We start from the raw sequence: 20,579 nt of genomic DNA on the forward strand, positions 1-20,579 counted from the left end.
TATTATTACAATTATATTGCTGTAAATATTATTTTATAATTTACTATTTATTATTAGATACAAATTAATAGTCAATTAGATGTAAACAACATAATTCTCATGATTCAAATAATATACTTAAGTACTTAATAATAAAAATTCTTGTCTCTTACTGTACACGTAGAATTTTCAAACATAACTATAAACAATATTATAATTATGATAAAATTCGGTAATATCCTTTATTGATATCATTAACTTGATTGATATTTACTGTAATCACAGTAATTATTTACACGTGTGGTAGACGTAGATTACAGGGTTATTTTTTACAGTAAATATTTGTGATTTATTATAGGATAAGTTATAAATATATGTATATAGTACAATACATATTATATTATGTATAAAATATATTATACAGGGTTATTCGCAAAGGGTCTACCAAGAAGAGAGCAAGATATATTATTTATATACTGTGCGAATGTTCTGAAAACATAAAGTAAATATTGAAAAAAAGATTTTCTTCAAATAATTACTAATTGGTTACAAGAATTTTGCAATCAAATTTTCATACACACCATATGATCACCTGTATAATTTAGTACGTAAAGTCTAAAACTTATCTCACAATTCCACTTCATTTTTTATTGAAAGTGGTTTAAATTTTTATTTTAAAAGTCATAGACTTTTCCACCTAGGTATACTCTTTACGAACGACCATGTAAATAATATTATATATATTAAGTACCATATGTAACAGCTATATAATAACTCTATTAGATAAATTATGCGACAAGTGAAAAATGGATATATATAAATATATCAAGATATTTCACTTCCGTCATAAATATATCTCTATAATGCATGTACTAAAACATCCTAATAAGCTTTCTACTATATATAATATAATTTTTCATCTACTCATACAACTTAAAATAATATAAACACTTGGTACATGTCCATATATCAATATCAGAAAGCATTATTTCAAGATTTTCATTGATAAACCCTGTAACAATTGGTTTTTAACTATTATTACATTATATATAATAATAAATTACTGGACAGTACAACGAATCTAATAATTATTGTTTCACGATAATATCAAATTTATACACATTGAGCGCACAAAGGAAATATTTTTAATATAACTATAGTAATGGATTTGAAGTCATCCCCCTTGAGTCTATTAAAAAAAAATACAGGTGGTGTAAGACGCGCGCTGACTGAATTGCAGTAGAATACGCAAATGATCCTAAAAGGGGATTGTTTGTAATACGTATTATTAATAATACGTATTAGTATCGTCATTGGTACCAATTAACTATGTCGGGTCGACATCCCTATGGCAATCATCATGGTTATTTCCTAGTAAATTTGTTACTATGCTAACTGACCTCACCTTATATTCATTATCTTCGCGCCATTTCAGATGTCGCCAGCATATACCTTAGCGCAGACGGCAGTACTAATCAATGAAATAAAATATTAGTCAAACTGGTTTCCATATAGATTAAAAACGCACTGTCTCAATTGATTACCGATTTTGTTTTGTTTCATTGAGCAAGATAAAAGACGATATTTTGTTTTGCATTCATATCATATAATTTATCTACATTATCTATCACAAAAACGATAGGAAAATGTATATCTCTACTCTAAAATTAATTGAGCAGAACAAAAATTTTATTACAATAATATTTGTTAATAAAAATAAATCTTAAGGAAATACTACTGCAGTGATAACGAAAATAAAATAGTTCTTTGATATTAAATAGAGTAATACTGGATTACAATCAAATTCAAGTAATATATTATATTCAAATTATTTTATACAATGAAATAATATATTTCTAATAAATATTTTATACAATTATATTGTTGATATGATCCGAATTACTATTTGGCGAGTAATTATATATACTACCTTATCAAATCTCGCAGTGCACTTTTCATGTCATTGAAAGACAGCTCATTATATTACATACATCAATTTATTACTTTTACTACTACTTATAACTATCAAAATATAATATAATATAATAAATAAAATTTGAGGATTCCACATTGGAATAGATTACAATTAATAAATCTGAGACAGAAAATATAAAACAGAAAAAGACATATTTTATATAAGGCAAAGACAGAATATCGAGAGCATGAACAATATTATCATGGTAATTATCCCATTTATATAATTTGTACAGAAGAAATAAAGTTACACTGTAATATGAAAATGAAAACATTTTATTACCTACAATATCAATTTTGGTGTTATGTAATACATGTCTATTTTATAAACTATTTTAGTATTACTTACACATAATATTTTACATTATTTACGAAGAGGCATGCTTTCTAATATACATAAGTATATAATATAATATAGTATGATACAACAATAGTGAATGGTGAATGTTTTCTACCAATTAAAAATTAAAATAATCACAACCTTAAACGAACTAAAGCTTCTTAATATCGCTATTAAATTTGGCATAATCAATTACAAATATAAACCTATGTAATACTGATCATTGACTAGATTATTTTCTTATTTACAGAAGCGCAAAGCACTAATAAGTCTCATATTCTTACATTAAAGTTATTAAGATAAAATTTATTAAATGAATCATTATTTACTAAATCTTGCCACATTATTTTATATACCTGCGCATGATATGCTATAATTATAATATAATATTAACATCCTTGATAATTACGCTACATTATTGAATTATCACATTACAATGATGTTTTGACAATTTTAGTGATTATTATTTGGTCGTCTAGTAGATCTCATAATAAATTAAGAATTTAGAACTAATATTTCGTTGTTATATATAATTCCTAGTGAAATATTAAATCAGTAATAGATGAGGATAGATAATACGATTTATTCTCCGAAAAGATATTTGTTTGACAGTTTCAATCAAGATTCAATTTGCGAATTAGGATTAGCAATTATGAAAATAATAATATGAAGATGGATATTTAATGACTTTTATAAAAATACTATTACATATAATGTAATATAATGTTAGAGACAAAAGGAGATAGAGAGAGATATATAGAGAAACAAGAATTGATTTAATTTTAAAGTACTATATGTGTGAAAGATAGAATTATTAAGTAGGAAAAAAAGTTATATGAGAGCTTTATTTTGACGAGACGAGATCTACTGTGTGAAGACGACCAAATAATCTAAAGGCTAGGTACCGCATTTTAGTATTTTACGGAAGGCCTTCCTGAATTCAGGATTAAAGATAGTGTATATGACGGGGTTGAGGAAGGAATTTATGTAACCCAACCACGTGGTTAGTATAAATGTGGTTACACCCGGGGAAAACGGCAGCTGGAATTTGTCGCATAGAGCACCCAAAACGCTGCACGTGAAAAATGGCGCCCAGCAGAACAAGAAAACACCTGTAAGTAAGAATTAGAAATTACTCATTCTGATACATATTTGAGAATATACAACTTTAATTTATGGTAAAACCTTTAGTAGAAGTTTCAAATTGTTTATAGAATCCACCAGCATTATCTAAAGGTCAGTTGCGAGAATTATAAGTAAAGTGAACTTTGTAATTATAGGCTTTGAAGTTCTTATTATGTAGACCGTAGTAAGATTTACTGTAAAATTATGTCATTAATTTGTAAAAATATAAACTTACAATTTACTGCTTTAATACTACAAAGATGATCAGAAACATAAAAAAATAAATCAAGTGCGGATATTACGTCATCCTATCCGTGGTATCTTGCATGTGTTGATGTGTGTTATTCTGGACGACTAAGTTCATACTAGACTAGGGTATAGATACCCTATAATGATCTCGGTGGTCTAGTAGTTTAGCCCACTATTTTAGTTTGGATGGGCGCGGGTTCATGCATTAGCATGGTGTAGAGATTTGTATTTATGGGCATTATTGTTTGTTTTGGTCTGGATACTGTCTATGTTAAGTACAAAAAATTATTTAACTATTTGTATCAGTTGTCTAGTACCTATAACACAAGTTTTGCTTAGCTGGGTCTCGATGGCACTGTATGAATTGTTCTAGATTATTAATATCATTATTTAAATGAATAGAATGTCAAATATACTTAAAATATTTTAAGTAAAGTTTAAGAATTATGCCTGTAATTATCGATTATAATTATAATAATCTTTAGTAATTTTTTATCCTCTATAGTATATACTAGCATGTATTCAAAACTGCTTGTATTAAGTTCAGCTAATAAGTTCAAGTGTAATATAAAAAAGAAAATACATTTTATTAAAAGAAAATACATTAATCGATTATACAAAAGATAAGTAGGTATTGTATGCTAATAGACCTGGAGATAGCTAAATAGAGATTCTGGCATATTCTACTTCAGGGAGTAAAGCGGCTCATAAGATAATATGGAGATAGGAAGTCAATACGCATAAAATGCGCGTTTCGTGGAGCTCCGATACACCCATGAGATTTCTTTAGATATAGAAACTTACATTATTATCGTTATCCTGCGTCTTCTTTCTTATTTAATGCGATATGATTAGAATATATGTAATATGTATATTTAACAATGGATGGTACTATAAAATTTGGTAAAGTGCAAATTTATATTAATTAAGTGCAATGGAGGCATGACACTTAACACGACACTGTGCGGCGCTAATAAGGTGGTTTGACACTTTCCATTGGATATAACGTATATCTTTTCTCAGTATAAGGCACAATCATTACTCAGTCTCCATAATATGAACTTCAGACAGAAAAGATATTGATCTAATACATACCCAAAACGATAGCCAACGTTTTTGTAGCTTTTCTCTCTTTTTTTGCTGATGACTTTTCCCTCTTCTTCTTGCTGGCTTTATTAGCTTTGTAAATGGTAAATCGGGCAGTGGCTGCACTGGCTTTTCTTTCTTTTTTAGCTGATGAACCGTCTCTAACATCATATGTGCTAGCCTCGTGATCGTCTTCAGAACGAACGGCCAACGAAACACTTCTAGAAAATAGTAAAGATTAATTGATGGGAATTTTTTTAGCAACACGATGTTTTAATTCGGTGTCTAATCTATTGTGTAAAGTGTCTAGGAATAACTAGACTCCGTTTGACAACTGATAGAACACTATCATGTTGTACTAATAAACATAACTGGCCTCCTTAGGTGTCAATTTATCGGTTGTATAGATCTATTAAACTTTTGTTATACATAGCCAATTTGACGACCAAAATAAAAAACATTTATACAAAAAAAAAGAAACACTAATTCTCAGTCTTGTAACTATAATTCGGTCTTATTGTAGAAGCTTTTAAAGATAAATAACGGAGATTCGTCGGTTTTCATTGCAACCATATCATATTATATGTATCGTATCAACCTATTTTAAAGAAAGAATTTTTTTGAAGAAAGAGATTTATAAAAAATATATTGTAATTTCATTACAATATCGACGTACTTTACCAATATTGATTCAATTAGTTACTACAAGGTGTCAAGTAAACTAAAGAAATTTGATATTACCTCGAATCTGTGACCACTCTTGCCGCCTTCCCATTTTTCTTCCACTTTGAGCCATCACATCCCATGTTCTTAAGTATTGTAGCATCTTTCATGCTGGGTGAACCAGGAGGGGACATGTGCTCCCTGATGGTGTCTTCCAGATTGGACGGTGCGTATCCTGAATCATTATTGCCGTTGGGATCGGGAGGTTGCGACTTCAAACTTTTCTTTGGAGTGCTGCGAAAATATTAAGTGTATTAAGGCCTAAGATATGTAAGAGATTAATAATATTTCTATACATAAGATATAAAAACTATATTCAGTAATTTGTAAGTCTATTACAGATAGGTTTTTTTAACTTTATAAAAGTTGAAAAACTAATTTAATTTCACGTGATCATAATATTACACAAATATGAATGTTTACACAAATATAAAGTTGCCGTAGCTGACTGCTTAAATCTCTTAAACTACGAAACGAATTTTAATCCAGTTTTCACAAGTACATACAATAATTCAAGAGGATGATTTATATGTATACTACAAGAATATTATAGTAAATAAGGATGAGAAATGGAAATATTTGTAAAAGACCCCTGCGAAGACGATTGCTAGTCCAATATAACGTGAAAGTTTGGAAAATCTTTGAATAATCGTTTCTTAATCAAACTTAAACTACTAAATTTAAATGAAGGTTATTATAGTATAAAATACGTGTACACAATATATCTTATATTGACAAATAGAAAATAAATAATAAAATTGTCAAATTAGTTAATATTGGTTTATTGTCGTAGAATGCAACTATACTAATAATATTTTCATTTGTATCGATAATGTTATTACCATATCACATAATATCAACTTTTTAATATCAAACTTTATAAAAACTTGAGATATAAAAAAAACAGAAAAAGCCATAAAAGTTAAACATCCCAGATCCGTTCTCCGTTTTATTTTTTACTTTTTACTTGACTTTACGTAATTGATTAAGTGAGAAGTCAATGGCTTCTGAGTTCTTTTGGTCCTTCAAGTAGTCTGATTGATTGAATAATCAGAATCTTTATGGACTCGTTAAAGAACTTCCCGTTTCTTAAAGCGTGTCTTTTAGTATTCTCTTTAGGAGCGTATCAATCTTTAATTGGATTTGTATTTATCGTTTTTCCTTTCGAAGACTTTCAACAAAACATTACCGTATTTGTCACAATACTACTATTTTTTTACTAACAAATATTTTAATGGAATAAGTAATATCAGGGACCACTAGTAGTTAGTTAAACCATTACTAGCTGCATTGGGCATGGCAGGACTATTGCTAAATAATAATATATTCGTAAAAATTGTTCTATTGATGTTTTCATGTTAATCTTATTACAGTATTTTCATATTATTAGTTTTTATTTGTGTTAATAAAAAAAATACTAAAAGTAATATTATTATTTATTAATAAGAATTTAAATTATAAATTATACCTACATTAAGTTTACGTTGGTTCCATGCAACTGGAATAGTAAGCAAACTACTAGCCCACCTAATAGTAAGTGACAATCATCGCCATTATACAACACGATGTCATGTGGTGCCCATGCCAGTACTCCTACTTCTAATCCTGAGGACTAAGATACCCTGTCTCTATATTCTGTAACCTCACTGCCATTTAACACCCTTCAAACTAAACCACAGTTTACAAACTAGATAACTTGCCAATACTGTTATTAATTCCTTTTCTTATTGTTTCGTGTCAGTAGTAATGTAAATATATGTTATTTATTGAAAAATGAACATACTTTGCGGTTTCTTCAACAACAGTTGCTAGCATGAACTCCGTTGATTTATCATTGGGTATGACATGACAGTCGTCAGCATCCGCTTCTAGATCCGCCGATCTATTGTCAAAGCTGTCCAAATAACATTGCTTATAAGTCTTTGGTATACCTAAGCGTATATTTAGTTTGAAGAAAATAATACTTAGTTACTTACTAATGCTTATACATAGTTTTATAGAATATGTAATTTAAGAAATGTACATTTTAATTTAGTACAAGTTAAGATTCGCTGTGTTTTATTCTGTAAGAATACAGACATGTTTAAATGTATTTTTAGGAAAATACCTTAAGATCTATTTTGAAGATATATACTATATACTTTGAAAGATTAATTGTATTATAATATATTCATTAAATAATTCTTTCTATGATACAAATTCCTTCATCTAGAAATTAGTTATTAAATATTATTTATTTTATAAATAACCTTATTAAGTATACTGCAAAAATATGAAGCTTGGAGTAGGATGGAGGAGGCGTTTACCGAAAGAGGGATCTTCAATTACATAATACCTACATAATAACGATCTACTCGTTATTAAGAACTAACTACATATTACATTTATTTGTAAGTACTTTATGATTAATAATGATTATATATGAATTTATGTATTCCATTATTGATATTTACAACTTTATAGAAATAGGAAGGTCCCCAAGAATGCTATAATAGGATTTGTCAGTCAGTATGATAACCACCTTCCATTTCTTTGCCTTCATTGCTCGAAAATTAAGACATTCCATAGGGCAAGGTATCCAAATATTTGGTGAAAATACCAAAAAGGGACAAGTATATAGTACAAAAGTAAAATTCCGAATAATGCTGAACTACAGCATTATTAATATTCCAAGAATTTATATTAGTTTATTATATAAAAAATCTACATTAATAACGACATACCTTATCTAAAAAGAAGTCAATTCTCTTAATTAGTTTTAGAAATCGCAACTATATTTTATGAAATACAATAAAATAAACTGCATCGAGTCGAACATTCGGACATTACTTTATTAATTTGTCCTTATAAAATTATTAATTGTTATTGCCATTTAACAGTGTTAACATTAACGAAATATTTACCGTGACAATGCTAAAGCATGACCCCAATTGACTTGAACTGGTAATGGCTTCGAAGTAATAGGAAGCTTGTAAAAAACAATCACGATAGATATCCCGTCATTTCATGTTTGTAAACAGTTTGTAAAGTTTTAAATATTGTTTATTTACCTATCCTCGTGATCATCCTCATTGCTACCGGAACCAGTATTAGTAGGTCTATCATCGTGTAGCGTAGTTTCGGCTAGCCTTCTTGTTTGTGCTACATTTTCTATGACCACAGCCGCTGTAGCACCTGTCGTAGGATCCCCAGATATAGGAGGTTTTTTAGCGGCACGCTGTTTTTTCGCTCGATTTCTTAATGCCTGTTGGATATTAATTACATTATATTATTATAATGTAAAAATGATAGTTTTACGTCATGTTTTAGTGAAGAAAATGTGTAACATCGCCAGGATCATAGATATTTATTACTCATTTAGGTACCAATGAATGTCAAATTCAAATTCAAATTCAAAAATCATTTATTCATGTAGGACATTTTAGCCGCTTATGAACGTCAAGTTTTTACATTATAATTTTTTTTCCCTACCGTCCATTTCGGTATATAGATCCAATTGAGAAGAACTGGCATGAAATTCAATTGAATTACTTTTTTTTTAAAATCCAGTTTATTTACAATGCATAGGTATTTATATAGGTGTCTATGTCTAACATTAAATGAAAATCCCGAACATGAAAACTATTGCCATGCACGCTCGTCAATCAAGTAATCGTTTAGTGAGTAATAGGCCTTGCTTAGTAAATATGATTTAACAGATGTTTTGAATTTATTTAAGGGTAATTCCAATATATCCTTTGGTATCTTATTGTAAAATTTTATACCTATTCCCATAAAAGACCTATTGACTTTTTCTAAACGATACTTGGGGACAGCAAGTTTGTCTTTAAATCTAGTATTAATATTATGAATATTGCTGTTTTTTGGAAATAAGTTAAGATTTTTATGAACATATAGGATATTTGAATATATAAATTGAGAAGCAACGGTGAGAATATTTGCCTCTTTGAATTTCTCTCTTAATGAGTCACGACTCTTCATACAGTAGATCGCTGTAGATAATGTAGATGAAGAACCCACTTTTTGTTACATCCGTCATCGGTAAATGAGTACCTGATTAATTTTATGATGCCATACCATAACAATCCATATTATATTTAAGAATGAAAGTATATTATTAAAATTAAGTCTTAACTTATAAACGCCCGGTTAATAGTAGGTACTGTAATAAGTACTCTACTGTAATAAGAATATACTGTAATAACTTCACACAGAAGTTATTACAGTAAATTCTTAGAGACGATAAATACGAAAAGATGCTAAAGGTATCATTTATTTGCCAGTACTAATCACAATTATACATTTTTGATAAATATTAGCACATATTTAATTCTAATATGAATGAAATATAATAAAAAAATGTATCTACAGGAAATGTTTTATTTCGTAAAATGAGTAGATATAGACCGCATAGATATTGTACAGATTGTGTAAAATATCCTATTACAATATTGAACAATACGAGCGAAAACAGAGCAAGGTGCGTGTAATGTTATGAATTTCTTATAATCACAGACAAAAAATATTTATTATCTATTAATACTTTTTCTATGGAACAATTTGGTAGCGAAAATATTTTTGGCTCACAAAAAACTTGTAGGCGTTGATATTACAAAGCTATTTTTAAATTATATCATTCGCTTTCTATATTAATATTACATATAATATTTAAAAATTTTTCCTCTTCTCAAATATTTTTAGAACATCATTCATTAAAAAGGCTTAACGTTAATGTAATACTACTTATCAAATCTGCTATATTGCTTTCTATTCTTGTTTCCTACACCGCGTACCTATTTCTCTATTTATACAGTATTAAATAGTTTCATGCACTTAATACATAGGTATATTAGAAAGAGAGAGACAGTTATATAAAATTATATTAATCAAACTGTATTTCTGATTATATTTATCAAATGCCAGTGTATCTTTCAAAATCATAGTGTAGTATTGGCACATAACTATGCAATATTTTTTTTTATTCTGTGATATATTCCCTGGAACTGTTATTCTAATTTAAAAATAAAACTGATTTTAGTTAACAGCTAAGAAATAAGTATGTTTTAGACTATTAAACAACATACTACAGCTTGTAAGAACCGAGCAAAAATAAGAACTTAATTAACATTGAGCGAAAAAGAAGTACCTAATAATATCGGGTGATACACCACCGTGGGTTAGCATTAGACGGTAGCTGGCATTTCTTATTAATTAAACATGTGAAAAGATTAGTAATAAATAATATTCTTTTGTATCTTACCTTAAAAATATTATAATAGAGGAACATCATCATGATGCAAGGTATATAGAAAGATCCTAATGATGAGTAGATAACGTAGTTCTGACTGTTGAAGAGGCATTCGTCGAAGTTGCGATCAGGCGTGTCGTTCAGACCCAACACAATAGGTGCACCGATGGCGGCTGATATCAGCCATACGAGAACAATGGTGAACCACACCCGCCGGTTATTCTTATGTTTTGCGTATTTTATTGGTTGTGTTACTGCTATATACCTGAGGGATAGATTGGAATAAATAAGGATATATTTCACCAAATATAGACTTTGAATGGAGACGTTTCCGTAGGTATTTCAATTTTACTTATTTAAGCCACCGAGTAGTTTGATTTCGGTTGAAATATCAGATATGACATTAAATTACAAGTTACCTAGGCACCTAGAAATGCAAGACAAGAGTCTCTTGCGTTATATGATGACGTAAATTCGCGGTGCTGTTCATATAGGATTATGGAATAGACTATCTGCCGAGGTTTTCTCCAGAAATTACATTGTGAGGTTTTTCAAGATATAATATACCCTTATTAAGGTTTCTTAAGGGTCTGCAATATGTACGTGATACCCCTGGTATTTCAGGCGTTCATGGGCTATGGTAACTATTTAGAATCGGAAGAGCCATATGATTCATTGCCACCTTCGTTTAAAAAAATACGTAGGCGACGCTTGCCATCACGTAGACCGTTAGTTTATATTATAGTTAGATTTAATTGTTAATTATAAAACGATGATTTATCAATGAATGTTGACTTTTTCCAATTATACATGTGGTAATAATAATAATAGTAATAGTTCACACAGCGCCATCTAGTCCCAAGCTAAGCAGAGCTTGTGTTATGGGTACTAGCTTAAAGCTCAATAATGCCTAACACCCCGCTTCTAAAAGGTAAATAGGAGACTACTGGGATGAAAAGCAATAGTGACTATGTGTTTTACCATCCGACTGCTCAAAGAGGGTTTTGTATATTTCTTTCACATATTTCATTAAATTTTAACTGATTTTGATGATTCTTTATTTAAAATGATAATAAATTTATCATACTGTAAAATAATTCATAACGCCTGATCATCTTCCTGAATCATGTAATGTAATTAATCATGTTGAGGTAACACAGTACAATACTGGTAGTATTACGGCTTGCTATTGTACAGTTTATTGGCCATACTTATATTATTAGAAAAATATATGTTTATATATATAGGTATAAAATGTCTTACCTATCAACAGAGATGGCGACTAAGTTGAAAATACTTGAAGTGGAGGAGGTAACGTCCATCGCAATATACACATCACACACAAAGGCCGGCAAGCCCCACGAACCGTTTACCTGCAAAGAAAAAAAGATATGATTAATAATAATAATAATGAGAAGTAGTCTTATAAATGAGTAGTTTAGTTCCATACCACATTCTAAGTTAAAATTTTTTTTATTATTTATTTATTTCTACTAATGTCAATATTTTTTTCTGTTTTATACTATGTGGATGGATTTATTAGAATACGGTATGAATTCTTAGTGAGCTGTTATTTAATGTATATATTATATTATTCCTATAATATATAAAGAAGGTAACATATAAATATCATAATTTCACCGGATATTTGATATGTTGTTAAGTTTTGAAATATTCTAAAAATAAAATAAACCTCATTAATAGATGCATATAACTTGAAATGTAAATATCTAGAATATATAAATATAATAAAAAGTAATCTATTTTAAATGTAAAGTAAACAACTAGTAAGTTGTATATTTATTTGTATAATATATTAGTCAAGTTCACCCAAAAATGTTTGTTATTGCAGTATCTTTTGAATGAGAATATCTGAAGACATAAATTGTCCAACCTCCCTAAAATAAGTCGTAGAAATTCTTATTTCTTTCCGTCCGCAGTAGCAATGTCGCCCATTTAGTTTGCTTTTACATACGGCAGTGGACAGGATATTGGGTTCAATGTGTCGTTGAAAATATGTATAAAGATCGCTACTATTGATGACTTGTGTTAAATGTATAAATAATCATTGATGTATATTTTACTGACTTACATTCGTAATACTACATATAAAAAAAATATAATAAGTAAGGAAGTTAGTTCATAATACGTGATTTTGTTCGAATATACTGACCAGAATAAAGTTAAAAAAGAGTATAATAATTTGTATGTGGAATCAAAGAGACGAAGTTCCGAGCTAGTCACCTACTTTAAAATAAAACTGTAGTTAAGATTTCAAAGAAGATTTCATTACACGAAAAATATAATTTAATTCTCGTAAATAGGCCAATTGACGTCAATTAACATTCAAATCAATGTCAATAGATATTACATAACTTACAGTCACGAGTAATAACCCGTGATCTTATACTGTTATATATAGTTCTATATATCTATTATAATACGTAAATAATTTAGAACTTTTCAAATTGATATACAAATATAGTATAGATGTAACAATTTTATAAAAATAGAAATAATCTTTATTAAAATACTTAAAACATACACTTTTGAATAGTCATATTTTTTTTTCTACATCGCAGACTAATCAAGAAGAATAAACAAGAAATTTGTATGTTGCTCTTTTAAATAAGTAAATGTTGTTCAGAATTATATTAAAAAAATATATGTATATACTACTGGTTGATCTGGCAAACGTTGTGACCAATCCTTGTTATTCAGCTTTAACCGCATAGAATACTGTCGAAGGTATTCGTTGTTAATAGCTACTGGTACAATAATGATAATCTAATAATAATCTATAATCTTAGGACAATTCACACAGCGCCATCTAGACCCAAGTTAAGCTAGCTAAAGCTTGTGTTGTGGGTACTAGATGACTGATACAAATACATAGACTTACATAGAAAACACATGGTATATAACTCGTAAAATTGGTGAAATATATGTTGCATTTACACATGGAAATAATTAAAACCTTCCTCATTACATTACAATCCTAAATAAATGAAAGTAGGTATGTTAAGTATAGATAGACATATTCAGGGTCACTCCATTGTATTTTTATCCTGTATTAAGTTGGAGTAAGTCATATTTCTTAAAGAAAAAATAATATTACTACGCGAGATTTTTATAGTCATACATCAGGATATCCCAGATAATCATTAGTTTTACTAAAAATCTATGTATCATCTAAATATAGCAAACCTACATTCTTCTATATTCGAATTTTAAAACAGTTAATTGTATTCATAAGACATTAAATGAAAGAAATCGTGGCCAACTCAACTATGTTTAAATGTGTACGTTAAGAAATATAATTTACATATAATAAAATGCTTGTACCTAATGATTATAATGTAAATATTATATTAACCTATAATACCATTAACGTTATCAGATGACATATTACAAAGCAAGTAACAAATAATTATTACTCGTACATATCATTTGTTTTGTCGTGTCATGAGATAATATTTTATTTCTGATGTTACAGTAGGTAAATTATGTGCAAAAACAATTTCTTCCATAACACACACAGTACTTTATATTACACTAGTTATTTGCCACGACTTCGCTTGCGTGAAATCAATGGCTTTAGTTTTCGTTGCCTGTTGCATTTTAGGAAACCCTTTCTTATAGACTTAAATATATTAGGATGTAGTCAAGATTTTATTATTTTAGACACATTGTTGTATGCGGTATTCTGTTAGACACTTATATCGGGATTTTGTTTATATATTATTATTCTCCTGTTGCCTAGTTTCAAACCTCTAGATGCCCTCAGATTAAAGTCGTATCCGTTAAGCAACAGTTGGCTGTCAGTCGCCCTGTAAGTGCTTTCGCGAGTTTCGAATATCCACTGCACTTCGAATTTCATCCGGTGAAGCTGTAAAGGCCGGCACGGTTTTTATTATTTCATAAAATTTGTTTCTTTCCTCAGTGGTGTATACAGTGCGTTAATAGATCAGACAGTGAGACAGGGCAAGCCTTATTGTATATATAGATAGCGATTATGTTTGGATAACAAAAAAATATTGCGACATAACCGCACAACGTCGACGCAAGAGGATGCGTAAGTATATGGAAACTTTGTTTAACTTTGTCGAACTTTGGTCGATATTTTTTGTTATAACTATAATTTTATCGACATTGACGTGTCAATGTTTGAAGTAACTTAAACGGAAGTAGTCAATGATTAATATTATTACGGCATATATACCATGCTAAGCTAGATATAAATTTGTCTAGGTTTTTATATCTCATAGATATATATATATATATATATATATATATATATATATATATATTATTATCTTATTATTATTATATATGATATATTTATTATTTTTAATAAATATATATATATAATTTTTAGATTTTTTAATTATTAGATCTTACTTAAATGCAGCAAATTAATAAAAATAATAATTTTTTTGTTGTAATGAATATAAGAATCAGCTAAAAAATATTGTACATTATATTATATGTCGTCTTAAGTAAATTTAATAAGAATATTATCTGATATTTTAGTTACCTTAAATTAATTTTAGTTATTCTGTTATTTTTTAATTCTAAGTATTAATTTATAATAGTCACATTGGTACCAGAGATTTAAAAAATTTTAGTGAATTAAAGTTTATACTAAATTTAAAAGGGTAATATGAACTTTATAAAGGTGTTGTCATTATTAGATTGCGTGTAAAACGAATAATTTGTCATTGGACTATTTCCGTCGAAAACGGGGTAAATGATCGCAAATAATTTTATATTTAAAGTGACCCTTATTGTTCCTACTTCTCACTTAAGAGTCTTATGTGTTTTTACATTAAAAGGCAAGTTGTATTCATAAATTTGTACTGAAATTATGATGATATTAGACATGTGCACATGAGAAATTTAGGAATTCTTGTATTAAAAATAAGGAATATTAAAATACTGCTTCCATATACATGTTTTTTTTTGGAGGTACTAGTGAATGTCGAATTTACTAGCTGTGTCATCTGACAACATCCGGTATCGAGACCAACTTCCGTCGGGCATCCATTGTCCCCTATCTTTTGTGTTGCCCGCTTTTTTATTAGTTTTTTTCCCAAAGGTGTACGTGTACTTTGATGCTTCCTAGAAACTATATTTGTCTGATGACAAATTTCCTTGTTATTTTTCTTAATATTAAGCGAAAGATAGCGTCTTAAGTATGTAGCATGAAGTGTGAATAGGTATTACTTGCTAAATAAATATACTGAAAAATCTTTGATACTTATATAAACAGATATTAATAACAAAACATATTATAATTGAACAATACTTATATGCTTTAGTTATTATATTTATGGCTTATACATTTTATTAATAAAAAATATTAAATGGTCTTTGAGACAAGCCATGCTATAGATTTCTTACCTAGGGTAAAAAGTATGGTATGAAACGGTATTTATTGTACATTCGTTGTGGGTAAAAGAAAAATAAATTTATTTGTTAGCCCTATTTAAATCTACTACTGACTAAATAATACATAACACTAATACAAAGCTACTAAGGAACCCTTATAAACGTTATATTTAAATAAAATAATGTGGTTTGTGTAATAAACAAATGAAAATTCTTTGTGAAACATATATTGACGTTAAAAACAAGATGCTAATAAAGAAATGTGGTTTTCGTGAGCCAATAGTGTCTTGTAGGATTATCTTAGATTTGTATATTTTGCAAAGGTTGTTATCTACATTTGTCAACAACAATGTTGCTTGTGTAAGACAAGTATTTGGAAGAAAATAATAATAAATTATGAGGACAGGTTTATAAAAGTATTTTATTGTTTCTATTTTGATTATATATATAGCCAAATATACATAATAACAATTTCGAAGAAAACCTTCTGGATTGTAACCTGTAAGTCAACATGTACATATATTAAAATGCCTCAAATGTCCTCTCGTCAGCATTAATGGTATACGCTGGTGGGGCACCGATGGATGATACATTATAAGTAGGAAGTCAGGTTAGTCCATCCTGACAATTTCATCTACAATCAACCAATATCATATACAATAGGAGCCTACGGAGAACTAGGAACCTAATAGGAAATATTGCAATTAATCATAATATCAGTCCGCATTAGTAACAATGCCGTCTCTATTTATTAGGACTGAAATAACTATATATGAATGTAGAATTGTATATAATACTAAGTCTTTCAGGATCTGTGACGGGTTGCCCACTCTGAAGAATCTCTATTTCTGAAGCGATCATTTACTCGATCTTAACCTCTGAACAGCAATTCTATACTATCAGATGGGTTCTATGCTTATTTGTCCTCACAGTGCTGAACGAGAGTTTAATGACATACATACATACCGGGTATTTGCTTTTAGTACTCAGTTCCTTCTATCTCGGGAGGGTTTTTAATATTTAATTTTACTTTAACAGTAAAATCAAATATTTAAGAAGTTATGAGTTAAACATAAAGCTTACGAAATAAAAGAATTCACGATTAAATAAAAGGAGTCATTAGAAATATGTATTGGACTGTGCATCGAGATTCGAGTAAACATGAAGTTTTGCGTCCCCGTAAAGTATTGCACCTTTTTAAATAAAAGCTGAGAGTGAACTATAAACTGAATCAGAACAATACGTTGAAGTCATATACTTAGTTACAACTATATAGAAAGTTGAAAATAATGCATTTAAGGCGCAAACTTGAGTTATAAACTACTATAAAACTCGACTAAAGTACATACAAGTTCAGACTATACAATGTTTAAGACTGAACTTTCTGTATTGATTATTTATGGAGCAAAATTAATTCATTCGAATCATAAGAGCAATACGAATTAAATTGATCATGTTCGGGATGAACATGATCACTTGGTATTAAATATTATTTTAATTTTTGTAGACATTATTAAGATAAAATTCCTGACATAATGCATTAAAATGTACTTTTAATATATACGTATATTAAAAGTTTAATTCATTTTAATTCCGGAATTTTATCTTAATGTTTTCGTGGTTTCGGTAGGTTTTACAATTACTATTTTTTAATTTTTCGTCTATTCATTTTCATACCGATACGTTATTAATAATACTTTAAGTTCTGTGCTTAAAAATAATAAGTTATCATGGTTAATTTTGTATAAATACATCATTTATTAAAAATATACGCTTAATAATAGCGCAATATATTTTAAGAGGAACTTCGTAGCTACGCGAAGGCTACAAAGTTCCTCTTATATTATATTATAAAAATTTTATACATGATCATTTACATATATGACAATTATCATTATCGGTATATACATAAAATATTCCGCAAAGCAATAATCGTGCATTTTATCAGCGAAAACTATTCCGAGAATCACTTTACGAGGTTGCTTTCGGTAATAGTCACTTTTACGGTTGTGACGCCAACTATCTCGAAGTTAGATCGAGAAATTGTCAGACTTATGCCGAAAATAGGGTGCCGTTACATTCCGCGCCGAAAATAAGTAGGTCATGACTATTTTACTGTTTCGGTGGGGTGGTCTCCATAAATCTTATTTTACTTACCTTTTCTCGGCGTCATCTTCCGTTCTCGACTTGAGTAAGAATAAATCCTTTTTCGACACTTTAGTTAATTTATTGAAAATTACAATAATAAAACATTAACTACCTCTGAATATAAATATTCTGTTAAATGTTTTATATTAAAAAGTCATACAGAACTGGTTCTTTTAAATTTAATAATATAATATATAATATAACGTCATTTAAATCACTCGATTCTCACTATACCAAAGAATACTGAGGAATTGCTTTAATCGTTAAAATCCTTTAAAGTGTATTTTTCGAGTTTCTTCCTGACAAGTGGAAGATTTAACCCACTATTAAATCTAATCATATATAATCTACTGATAGTATGCTACTTTGGGAAACAATATTAGCAAGAATATTTATTTTGTAATTTATTATTTCTTCAGGCAAAGACATACATTGGTTTTTTATAATTATGTCATTTTTATATTGTTTCGATATCTACTTACGTAATTTAAAAGTAAAACTATATTTGAAAATGATTAGAAATGATTATACAATCATAGTGGCAGGAACTTACGTTATGATGTAGGTACCTTTTGTGACATATTTTATTGCAACGGTGAGTACCTATAAGATTCTATAAATTATTATTACACACAAGTACATTTATTTGTAAAAATATAAATGTACTGTTTCTATTTAAAGTCTGTATTCGATAATCATGTCTGTATAAAAGCATCCCTACTGAGGAGAGATCTTGTTTCAACCCTGCAATGAATAACTATTCAGGACACGTATTCGATTAGGCTTCGATTGATGTTTTGGGTTTATATATTAGTATCTACGTATCTCTATATCAATCACGATTATAACGTTGTTGTGGTTATGAAGTTTCGCGGATTACTGGGTCTGAGCACGATAATTCTTGCGATTTGTTGGTTATCTAATCTGATTATTACTTATAGCCCTCATCATAAACAAATTTTGCAAAAGAAGCTAAGGCTAAATATAAATTTTCATACAAACTGCGCAAACACGTAATCAATATTACTATATGATATAACATAGATAAAAAAATATATTCGTATTTCCACTTTGAAAACATTTAACTAAATGGTGTTTTAACCAATATTATTCGACTAAACGTGATCCAAAGATATAATCTATAATATAATTAATGAAATATCTATATTTAAATTGAACCTTTATTAAAAACATCTGAAAAGTATAACGTAAAACGGTTCAAAGTCAGTAATCAGTAATAAAAATAACAAAAGTTATCTTACTAACTTCAAGTATTTCGATATACACATATAATAATAATACCCCTGGATAATTAACACAGTCCCAACAGTTTAGTCCCGAGGTAAGCAGAGTCTGTTTTATGGATACTATACAACTTGTTTTTCTAGATTTTTCTGTAAATACGTCCATTATACATATAGAAAACACTCAGACCTATACAAACATTCACACTCAAGAATACAAATGTTTGTACCGCGCGTAGTAATTAATCACTTATTTGTACGATGAATTACTATATTAATATTATTTTAAAATTACTATTTTCATTCATCAATTTATTGCATCGTATTAATAAAGAATTATTGATTAATAGTAGCAAGTTAAAAGACAATATAGGTATATATTAATATACTATTATATTAATGTACTTTCTCGTACTTCACCACTCACTAGTTTTCCCTCCTGTAATAATATTGTCAATAAATATTTTTATTTCATATTGGTAGTTATTTACTCTATTACTTTTGATAACCTGTATAAACACTGCGGTTGTCCAAACTGATATAGTAAATCAGAAACAAGAATAAATAAGCAAGCATAATGACTTCCAAGGGAATGAAAAGAATCGTGCAAGTCTCGCGGCCACAACACTATATCACTTAAACATTTTTCGTATTCAACATTGGTTAGTTCCATAATGTATTATTACAATAGTAATAGGGGTGTTTTTGGCCGAAAAGAAGCTCTGAGTCGACGCACGAACAATCAGTGCCCACGCAGGCATAACGCTGCAAGGCCTTATTCCCATCGCGACCGCCAATCGCAATGAAGTAGCGTCATTTCGTGCCTGGCTTCTATTACAAGAGAGCCATCCTTTTTAATACAGCCTCTGCTTTTTACCCTTTGAATTTGAAATAATACTGTCACGTGCTGCATCGCGCGTGCTCAGAATGTCGCGGTGTTTGAACCAATAATAATATCTGAAAATTTGCACCAACTTCGTGTCCTGCAAATCACCCATTATTAGGGTCACTTATGAATTAGAATTAGGTCCAATGTTTCTAGTAGGAATGTATTTGTCGGTCTGTTTATTAC

General features: G+C 29.0%; 1 protein-coding gene across 1 annotated transcript in view; it reads right to left on the reverse strand.

The window, feature by feature from the left end:
• Positions 1-3,190: 3,190 nt before the first annotated feature.
• Positions 3,191-20,579, reverse strand: part of LOC131840854 (dopamine D2-like receptor) — a 180,370-nt gene continuing 162,981 nt past the window's right edge. The window contains exons 2-8 of the mRNA XM_059189052.1: positions 11,988-12,097; positions 10,737-10,989; positions 8,527-8,720; positions 7,260-7,370; positions 5,495-5,710; positions 4,763-4,974; positions 3,191-3,405 (exon numbers count right to left, since the gene is read on the reverse strand). Coding sequence (XP_059045035.1) covers positions 3,191-3,405; positions 4,763-4,974; positions 5,495-5,710; positions 7,260-7,370; positions 8,527-8,720; positions 10,737-10,989; positions 11,988-12,097 — 1,311 coding nt within the window. The remainder of the gene's footprint in view (positions 3,406-4,762; positions 4,975-5,494; positions 5,711-7,259; positions 7,371-8,526; positions 8,721-10,736; positions 10,990-11,987; positions 12,098-20,579) is intronic.

This window comes from Achroia grisella, unplaced genomic scaffold, assembly GCF_030625045.1.
Source record: "Achroia grisella isolate CSIRO2021 unplaced genomic scaffold, CSIRO_AGI_Agris_v1 utg1063, whole genome shotgun sequence".
NCBI classification, from domain to species: Eukaryota; Metazoa; Arthropoda; class Insecta; order Lepidoptera; family Pyralidae; genus Achroia; species Achroia grisella.